The sequence below is a fragment of the Callorhinus ursinus genome, unplaced genomic scaffold (assembly GCF_003265705.2).
Source record: "Callorhinus ursinus isolate GAN/ISIS: 27379988/994484 unplaced genomic scaffold, GSC_fseal_2.0 scaffold68, whole genome shotgun sequence".
Classification (NCBI taxonomy): Eukaryota; Metazoa; Chordata; class Mammalia; order Carnivora; family Otariidae; genus Callorhinus; species Callorhinus ursinus.
Window position 1 is genome coordinate 2,161,717 of NW_027397130.1, and position 10,765 is coordinate 2,172,481.

Genomic DNA, 10,765 nt, shown 5'->3' on the forward strand with positions numbered 1-10,765 from the left:
TTCACAACTATCCTGTGGTTACGTAAGAGAGTCCCTGCTCGCAGGAGCTACACACATTAAGGCCTGAGGGAGCACAGGGCCTCCAACTTACTGCTCAACCACTCATGGGAGGAAAGTACAGACCTACATAGAGAAACACAGAGAGAATGATCAAGTAGATGAGGGACGATGTAAACAACTGGTGAATCTGGGTAAAGGGTATAGGGGAATTCACTGTACTATTCTTACAATTTTTCTGTAAGTTTGAGATTACATCAAAACCAAAAAACAGACAATAGTGCAAGTCAAGAACAAAAGCCACATCTGAAAGTTAATTGGCGGGGGAGGAAGGGGGTGGTCAAATGATCACATGTTCTCCACGGCCGCCTGGGGGCACACCCCCGCACCCCACCCCTGCTCCGGCAGAGCTGCACCTGTCTGACAACTTGAGGCTCAAGAACATGATTAAAGCATTAATTATCATGTCAAACATTTCCTGGGATGGCATTTTCTATATATTTAACTTACAAAAAGAAAAGGTGTCAAACTTCAGCTCTACTGAAACAAGTATGGTAGATGCCCCAAGTACTTTTTTAATGTCTTCGGAATAAAAGGAGGAAAGAGTCAGAAACCTGGAGGACACCATCTATATATAATCCACACGCTATCTTGTTAAAACTCTAGCTTTAGAATTCTACAAGGTGATAATGAGGAGAAATGTTCTTATCCATTTCAGGACTCTTCCACGGCACACTGTTCAAAATGGAACACGGCACATTTTTTAAAGCAGGTTAAAAAAAAAAAAAATCTGTGTAGATGGTCCCTTTGTGGCTCCTGAGCTTCCCATGACGAATGCCAACAGCAAGTTCCTATGTTTCAAGTGCAGAGAGAGGGTGCCTGCACTGGCCACCCGCTCTTTAACCTGCAAGGCCTGACCAGCCTCTAGATCCCACCACCTCGACAGTCGCCCTCCTGCTGTGGCTGCCTGGCTTTGGGCATGGTTTCTCACTTGGATTCCCAAAACTCCCTTTTCCAGTTGGCATTCCCACCTCCGGTCCCACCCCTCCAAACCCTCCACTCCACCCACGGTCAAAAATACCTTTCAAAACACAAATCTCTGTATGATATCGCCCCCCCTTAAATCCATAAGCAGCTCCCCACCATCAAGCACATCAACTGTCATTCGATGCTGAGAGTTCCACGCTGGGTCAATGGGACGGATCTGTATGTTTCATAAATGCAGTTCAATTCAAATAATTTACTTACTTAATATCAGTGCAAAGCTTTCCCTATAATCATGCCCTTCTCACCTGTAAGCACACATGACAGTGTATTACAAATTTGGTGTTGATGTGTCTGTCCGTCCTACTAGATCCTAGGGTTCCAGAGAGCATAGCACCCTACAGGAGAGCAATACACTTTTGTTGTACTGAAGTAAAGACTTCTGGCTACTTTCCCCTGCCATACTCGGACAGATGTTCCTTCACTCCCAGGATAAGACACTACTGGGTAAGCAACAGAGTGATCCCCTCCAGGACACATGCCAGGGGTCCGGGGCAGCCGGAGGCCCTAATGGTTACATATCAGGCGACTGCCTTCACAACCCCACAGAGCTCTTCACAAACACAAGCTCCAGAATGGAAAGGGCCTAACAGATCCCTTTTAGGTCTGCTACCTAATTTCTGGTCCTCTCTGCTTGATATTTTTGGCCAACCACCTGATATCCTCAAGCCCTGCTTCCTAATTTAAGTCTGACGCCCACTTTCTTTTAACTACACAAACGAGTCTCAAACTCTTGATGATGGGACACCTTTACTTATGCTCAAAGACTACTGAAGACTCCCAAAGAGCTTATTCTATGAGCTCTTATCAGTACTTCTCAGTACATTCCATGTTAGAGGTTAAGGCCAAAAAGGAAAAAAAAAAAGGAATGTATTTCTTCATTCATTCATTTAAAAATTATAAACTCATTAAATATTTAAATAGATATTTCTATGAAAAATAACTGTATTTTCAAAAAATCATTAGATAAGTGACAGCTTTTTGCAAATCTCTTTAACGTCTGCCTTCACAGAAGACAGCTGGACTCCATATTCTGTTTCAGTCTGCTGTAACGCACTGTTTTGGTCAAAGTAGATGCACAAACTCTGACCTCACAAAGATGTGCAGGCCAAAAGAGAAGAAGTACCAGCATATCCAAATAACTGAGAATATTCTTCTTTCACTTCAAGTCAAAACTCAGTAACTGTAGTTTCTTAAGGGTTAGCGGCAATCTATCTGCACAGAACACAAAATAGGATACCAAACCTAGACGAAGACTGGGCTTTTTATCCCTCACTATGTTAAAATCCACTGGCCTCACTTTGAGTAAATCTTTTGCCCATGGATGATTTTGTGATATCATGGACTGGTCATCTGGAAATACTGGTTCACTGAATTATGCAGATGTTCCAAATGTGGACACACTTTGTTCTACATTTCACATCCAAAAAAAAAAAAATCCTATTCATTCTACCACCACGGTCTCATTGGAAGAGTCTAAAGTGTGGGAAGCTGGGAAGTTCACCGTGGCAGACACCAGTTCTCCAAAACTCTTGATTTTCACCTGAAAGCTCAAATTTTATCCCTAGCAACAAATCCTGTTGGTCTTTTCCTTGGAGTGATAGCTCATTTTGTTCATTTTCAAGACGCACCTGCCACAGACCCAAGCCTGAGAGCCCAGAGCTGCTCGTTAGCCTGTCAGGTGCAGCACACACACCCCTCGGCAGAAGGGCAGCGGGCGCACTGCATGGGAAGGCGGGCACCGCGGAGCCAAGATCAAGAAGACCAATACGTTTTACTGCACCATCAAAGGCATTCTCAAGTGGAGTGGAATTCTTTACTGTAAATGCACAGCCGTGAAGAAAACAGTGGACCAGCACCGTCCGGTGCCACCACCCTGATTCCTGCGAAGGTGCCAGGGGTTTACCCACATCACATCTGCACCATCTGTGCAGATCCCAACACAGAGAGTACGAAAGGCCAGTGCTACCTTGCATTATTATTTTTTTTAAGATTTTATTTTTAAGTCATCTCTACACCCAACGTGGGGCTTGAACTCATGACCCCAAGATCAAGAGTCACTCGGTCCACCGACTAAGCCAGCCGGGCGCCCCTGCCTTATACTATCATTGGAATAGGGGTCAGGGGAACCCAGGGCCTGGAGCCCACCGCAGGAACGGCTGAGCTGCAGCATTGGCACTGTTCTCTGTCTGGTTTTATATCCCCACCACCACCCCAGCCACCTTCCCAACACACTTGGTTATAGACTCCAGAGCCTCACAATGTGAACTTTTCAGTGGCACATTGTGACACCATTCTAGGCTTTGCTTCACAAGTCCGCCTCCCTCATTGCTAGCCATCCAGCTTCGGTCCCTTCGGCAAGCCACTTAATGAAGGCCTCACCTCCTCACCCGTCACCTGGAGACAACCCTTCCCACCCAGGTAAGGTGCTGGCAGCCTTAAAGAACACACCCTCTGTGGAAGCCCTTTGCAAACTATGCATTTTTTCTGCAGTCTGTCTTCACCATGTGCGAAGCACCGGCCTGACAGAAAACTCAGGTCCAGGGGTGAGGATATAACTAAAAATACCAGAGAAAGCAAGTGCTCATGAGTGGCTGGGGAGTTGCTTTAGATGAGATAATCTGGGAAGGCCTCTCTGAGGAAGTGACCCAGCAGCTGAGAGAGGAGGACCAGAGGGAGCCAGGCGTACAAAGAGCAGAGGATAGAGCGTTCCAGGTCTTTCCATCCAGGAAGCAGAAAAGGCAGGGGGGGCCAGATCACGAAGCTTTGAGCACCAGGGTGAGGCATCCGCATTCTCCTCCAAGCACTTGGGAAGCCAGGAGAGGGCCAGTCAGGAAGTAACAGAATCTGATTTACACCCGTGAGAGATCCCTCTGGCCACAGCATGAAGAATCAGTTGTAGGGCAGAATGCATGTGGGGAGACGGGTCAGGATGCAAGTCTGGTCATCCAGACAAAAGATGGCAGCTGCCTGGACTGGGCTCGCAATGGGTGGAGACAAAGCGAGGCGGTCCAATGTAAGATGCACTTTGATGGCAAAGCTGACAGGCTCTACTTGTGAGCTGGACAGGGCCATGAGGAGGGGAGGAGGAAAGACGGACGGGTAAACCCTGGATTGACAGCATGAACACTTGAGTGGGGGCGGTGGCCCTGTGCTGAGGCGGAGAATATGCTAAAGCAGAGCGGGTGCTCGGGAGCTCCAGGGCCAGGTCAGAAGTGAAGACCTCAGATGTGCGAGTCACTGGTGCGTGAACCGCACGTAAATCATGAGCCTAGACAAGACCCGCTGGTGAGAGGCCTACACAGCAAAGAGGGAGGGCCCAAGATCAAGTTCTAGAGCGCTCCACACTGAGCTGTCAAACAGCAAAGGGGTCTGAGGAGGAGTGATGAGACCCCGGAGGGAGACCCGGAGTTTCGGGAAGACAAGGAAGCAGGTGAGGAGAGTCTCGGGGGGAGAGAGTGGCCCACTGCGGAACGCTGAGGAGAGCACAAACAAGGTAAGGACAGAGAAGTGACGTTTAGATTTAGCAACCAATGATGGCCTGTGGAGCGTGGTCTCAATGCCAGGCAGGGAGCCTAACTGGAGTAGATGAGAGAGGATGCAAGGTGAGCGATGTAGGGTTACCCGTCTACTGTCCATACGGTACTCTGATGCATCCACTCGGCTTCCTCCATGGCTGATTCAAAGTACAGCTTACAAAGCCAGGTGACAATGAGTCGAGAGACGGGTTTGAGAAATGGCTCATCATTTTATACCTACGTCTCCTACCCACGTGTAGGTACAGTGTGTGTGTGTCTGTGATTTTAGGAGCAACAGCTCTCTAGCCTCCCTGATTCTGTCCCACACGTGTGTGGTAAAGATGAATCTGAGACCAAATGTTCCCACATGCCCACTCTCCAGTAGGAGAATGAACTTGGTGACAACCATAAAGTATCACAGCAAAACACAAATGGGGAACATGTATACACATCAGCATTAGCCACAGGCCTATGAATGATTCATTTTGAGCTGTAATTTATACAAGTCTAATTATTTGCAAATTACAAGCCAAAGATACTATTGATGCATATACGTATCATTCATTATACATAGAATTCACCAAATGACAAACTAATTTGATAATAGCAGTATTCAACTAACAGTAGCTTAGTAATTAAAATGCAATAATACTGGCATTTGAAAACCAGCACTGATCCAAAACAAAAATTGTGGGAATCCCAACTGAGAGTGGGCAAGTGCTGTAGCTCTCTCTGAGGATGCCAAACGTTGAGAGGCAGAAAACTTTTTAGGGCCATCAGTCAACTTTAGTGAAGATGTCAATTTTAGGAATCCTTACTTCATTCAACAGGACACCAATAGGTAACCACCAACATACACACAAAATAAAAGTATCTGGAGTTACACATGGATCACAGGAAGAAGCAGAGGCTGCGTATGGGTTTAGGGCAGTCAATGGCGTACCAGGGCGAGTGGCATGAGTAGGCCCTACTCCGGGACCACATGGCCCACGCGTGTCGCGTTACTATAGTGCTCCTCCAACACACTGGGGGCGGGGGAGGCAGGGGAGACAGCCCGGCCCGGATGCCTGCGCGCTCAAGATGCCTAGAATCAAGATGCCACTCAAGATGCCTAGAATCGGAGTGGCTGTCTGGTGTTGAGGGAACAGAGCACAAGTCACACCCAGGTAACCCACTGGCGAGAATCAGCCCCACAAATGGGGTTTGTGTGAACTGCAGTGTTGGACTCCTTCGTGTTTTATAACATCTGAGAGAGTGCCAACATTTTTAAACTGGAAGGCTTCACATTAAAAAAAAAAAAAAAAAAAGTCTTCTGGCTTCTCAAAGAAAAAGAAAAAAGAGAAAGGAAGCCATCTGGCTGAGGCCCACCTGCCCCTTCAGCTGTTGTGGCCTGTGCTCCCCAGAACCCACCCTCCAGACAATCGGACACAAGTCACTGTCAGCTGCCACTTATCTCTGAACCTATGCGTTCTTCTCTCTGGCCTGCTTCCTTCACTTATGCTACCTCCCAGCTATTAGCATCATTTGGATTTGCAACCTTTGTCCTGGCAGGGGTGCTAAAAGGTCCCCTGGGTCTGAGTCCGAGGAAGAGATGATGAGGACTGTTATGATGCCAAGCTCTCACACACTGAACTGAAAACATCAGCTTCTGATTTTCTTCTTCATTAAACACCTTGCAAAGGTCAGACACAGCAAACGTCCTCCCCTGGCTCTTTTCTAAGGAGTAATCTCAGTAATTACTCAGACTCAGACCTTTTCTCTTAATAACCTACGATGAACTTATCAGGGAATGCTGATCATTCACAAATTAATGTTTTAATTAAAAGGTCAAAAATATATCCATTAATCAGTTTGAACAGTTTGAGCATTGGTTAGGGTAGCAGAGGGAACCACATTTCAAAAGAAAAAAAAAAGTCCTCCAAATAGAATGGAAAAAAAAAATGATTAGACAGTTACTTTACAATAAGTTTCTTTTTATATATGCATAACAACCACAAAAGCTTTTAACTATGAATTAGTATTAAAGATGTCGATAAGACAGACTTTATACAATCTCTTCCAATAAACATCTCTTTTACTCCTTAAACTACCTTTGGATGAAACAAATTTTCCGAAGCCAAATCAATAACTGAAGGACTGCTTACTAGTGACTGACTATGGTAGAATTACCATAACTTAGGTGATCTTACATAGATTCAGCATCATATACGAAAAACAATAATCTTACACAAGCATATTCATAAGCCCAGAGCACTCACACTGTAATGTAACACCAACTACCCTTCTTCTAACACTGAAATGTCTAAATAAATACAGTCTTGAAGGAGAAATCATAAAAAGACAAACTTTAAGTGTGCACAGATGAGAGGGTCCCACCCTTTTGCTTTAGAGACCAGGAAATAGAGGTTAATTAAGGACAGGTTCACCAAAATTGGCTGTTTTCTTTCCTACTAGCCGCTTGTGAGTCACTGTTCACGCTCCAACACCATGGAGACCCCCTAAAATCTGGGCCCAAGTTCCAACCCATCATCCTCTAAATCTACCGGGGGAGAAAGTCTGTCTCCAAGCTACGGCAACATGACACCACATAAAAGGAGGAAAAGTCTGGATTCAAGACAAGCTGTTTAGAAAGCCATGATGAAGTTCATTGTAACTTTAAAATAACTTTGCATTAATTTGTTACCAGCTAAACATTTCCCAGTAATGTTGTTTCTCAACACAGCACTTCGCAGAGCCTGGACAAAAAAAGTAAACCAGCCACAGAAGCAGGCTAACCACGTGGGTACAAGTATTCTAGCCCAAGGTGTCTCTCCTCCAGTGTTAACAGCACTAAGTATACCAAAGAGTCCGGGAACACTTGCAACGCTGTACTTTCGAACTTGGTTAACTTTTATTGTCTGAACCGAAACTTAGTTTGAGTTAAAGTAACATTATCCAGTGCATAACTCCCAACCAAAACACCCTTGTTCCATTTACAACCAAAAACTAGAGTCTGAAATGGCTCGTGCTTTTTTAGTTGACTTGCAACATGTGGCTGGGAAAAAATACGCTGCTTTCCCTAGGGCACTCTTCTGGCTCGGAACTTTCTTCGTGGAAAAAAACTACCAAGGTCCAAGGGGCGCAGCCGGAATCCACTTACCCGATCCTTCATCCTCCAGCTCTGGGCTAAGGATTTGGAGCCCTCGATTTTCTCACAGTGCCTCTTTTTCATAAAAGCCAAAGGCAGGTTCCAGTCTGTGAGGTCGGCCTCATCTTCCTCCCCGAGCCCCAAAAGAGGGGACTGCAGCATCTCGGACTCCATCAGGGGGGGAGGGGGTGGGGGAGTCCTTGGCAGCAAGCGCTCGAGAACCTCCAGCCTTAAAAACTAGCGTACACCAGAACTGGTGAAATTAGAATCAGGAGAGGGGGGGTGGAAAAAGAAATGAATGGGGAGCGTGCGGAGCCCCTTCTCTCCGAACTCTGCGCGGGAAGGCGAAGGAGGTGGGAAGAGCCGGGGCGGGGGGCGGGGGGGAGCGGGGCCGACCGAGGAGCTCCGCGCAGACACACACGCCCCCAGACCCCAGGCCACTGGCTGCTTCCCAGGCTGTACGTCTCCGGAGGGGCTGCAAGCGAAGCTGTCAAAGGCGCGACGGACTTCAGGCCTCACGATGACCCTACTCTCGGCCTCCACGCCTCAACCGATCCGAGCACAGGAAGGCCGCCTGCTCTCGGTGCCGGTTCGCCGACTATAGGCGGAGGCCTCCGGTCGAGCGGAAGAGGTTCGGAGCGCGTCGGGTTTCCCGCAGCCCCTCTCAGCCCTGCGGGTCCCGCACTCGCCGGAGCTGCTGCACCCAGGGCCAGGACCGGCCCATCGTGCTCGTCCGCAGCCGGCTCCTCAGCCCCGGATCCGCGCGGCCTGGCCGGTCCTGGCCTCCGGCCCCGTGGCTCTCTCCTGCCTGAGGACCAGTCCTGAGAAAAGGGCGACACGGAGGCGCGAAGAAGACAGGTAGTGTGGGCTTATTGGCTTTGGAGAGTTTCGCCCTCTGGTTTGAAGCTGCAGTGAAACTCCTCTCATCAGCACATCAAGGAGGACGCCATGTTACCAAGACCCAGCATGCATCGCGCTCTACGGCGTGACCAACAGGCCAAACTTCCTCAGAGCGTTCTGGCCGCGCTTCCCAGGGTGCGGAAAGAGAAAGTCCCCCTTCTTCGTTGCTATGGTTACCACGATTCAGCTTTCCAGAGTTTATGGCGTTCATTCAGTAGATACGTGATATCAGTCAATCCTACAAATGAAACTATGTCAATTTAATTAATTTTGAAAAAAGCTTTTTATTGTTACAAACGGACCTACATGCTCCTGAAATTAAAGGAATTGACCCCCCCCCCCGTTGTTTCTTCCAGATTTTGAAAAGGCAGCAAAAGCTTCAGAAAGAACCACTGATAATATTACAAAAGAAGATAGTTGCGGGGGGGGGGGTGTTGCGCGAGTATCCTCCGCAGTATCAATCAGATTTTCTTTGTTTTTTTCCAGGGAATACACCCCGGGGGAAAATTAATTTCGGTGATTACAATTTCTTATTGAATCCATCTTATTTTCTGAGCAGTTTATTCTTCTTTTGATATAGTTTCATGTGCAAACAAGTAAAAGCTACAGGTGTCGATGCATGGAGGCATGCCTCCTGCTTTATTTCTCTACTCAGGAAACATTGCTTTTTAAAAAAGATTTTATTTATTTATTTGAGAGAGAAAGAGAGCAGGGGGAGGGGCAGAGGGACAGAGAGAATCTCAAGGAGACTCCCCGATGAGTGCAGAGCCCAATGCGGAGCTGGATCCCTTGACCCTGAGATCTTGACCTGAGCGGAAACCAAGAGTTGGACTCTCAACCAACTAATCCGCCCAGGCGCCCAGTAAACATTGCTTATTTACAATATGTGCAGAACTGTGACCTCCTGCACAAGGAGGGAACATAAAGCCGAATGCAGCATGCAGGGCCTGCCTTCAGTGAACACAGTGTTAGTGAAACACACATGGACCCGTTCGATAAAGCTGGGCAGGCAGCAAAGAGGCTGGTCTTCCCTCTGCATTTGGGCTTTGGGGTCAGGTGCACCTGGATCCAAATCTTGACTTAACCACTTTCCACCCCTTAAACTTGGTCAATTCTCTAACGAGTTCAGCCTCAGTTTCCTCAGCTATAAAACCAGGATGATAATACCCACCTTGAAGGATACAATTAACCGGTGAAAGTGCCTAGTATAGTATGAACGCCCAATACAATGCTAGCAATGATCTTTCCATAGCTAGAGTGAAACCTAGCAACTGTGCTTTATTAATCTAAAACCTCAGATTGGACTCTGGAAGATACTCTGTCTCTCCGTGGTTTCCCAGGTCTTTGAACCAATGTGGGAGTCCATATCAAAATCCTGATGGCATTTGTGTTCCTTTCCACACTGGAATGAATAGTGCAATCCCAGATCTTTCTCACCTAGCACATAGCAAGCGTTCCAAGCATTCATTTCATTATTTAAATCCGAATGAGTCTGATTCTCCCCTTAAAACTCAGGACGAATTCACCAAAACACAGATGGAGGCTAAAACCTTCCTTTTCCCTGCTCTCTAGGTTGGCAAAATATCCCCACAGGCAGCAGCAGAGGCTTTGGGACTGTAGGGTCTTGGGAAGACCCTAGTTTTACCTCAGCAGCATTAAACCCATTCATTGCTAACTAGCCTGTGACTGGGAAAACCCACTCAATCTGTGTGAAACTCGGTTTCCTCACCTACAAAGTGTGTGTCACCTTGGGATATCACTCACCTTGTCTGATATTCTAAATGAAGGTCGTAAGGGTGCCTATGGAACCCAAATTTGGCAGGTCATCAGAATCACTGGGGGAACTATTTAAAAATAAAGATGCCTGGGTCCCACCCCAGACCCACTGAATCACGGGGAGTGGGAAAACAGGGGTTCAGGGCCTATATTTTTTAATCAGGTAGTCCTGATGAGAACTTAAAACCAGTCAGATTCGGGGATATTGGAAAACATTCTCTCTAAAGATATCAGGCAACGTTCTCCTCTAATGATTCCATTCCGGCCACATGGCAGGTCCTCAATAAACATTTGTACCAAGTAAATGAGTATTACGAAGCAATCACCCAATCTTCCATCTACTAAATCAGTGCAAGACTTGCCCTCTCCCCCAAACTACAAAACAAAACATACCCATTTTACA

General features: G+C 47.0%; 1 protein-coding gene across 3 annotated transcripts in view; it reads right to left on the minus strand.

The window, feature by feature from the left end:
* RPTOR (regulatory associated protein of MTOR complex 1) overlaps window positions 1–8,863 on the minus strand; it is a 341,577-nt gene extending 332,714 nt beyond the window's left edge. For 2 of the 3 annotated variants that reach the window (XM_073885974.1, XM_025859593.2), the window contains exon 1: window positions 7,699–8,862. In XM_073885974.1, coding sequence (XP_073742075.1) covers window positions 7,699–7,860 — 162 coding nt within the window. In that variant the 5' untranslated portion in view covers window positions 7,861–8,862. Of the gene's footprint in view, window positions 1–7,698 lie in introns of all 3 variants that reach the window. The other variant, XM_025859594.2, reaches the window with a different exon arrangement.
* Between the last annotated feature and the right edge of the window lie 1,902 nt (window positions 8,864–10,765).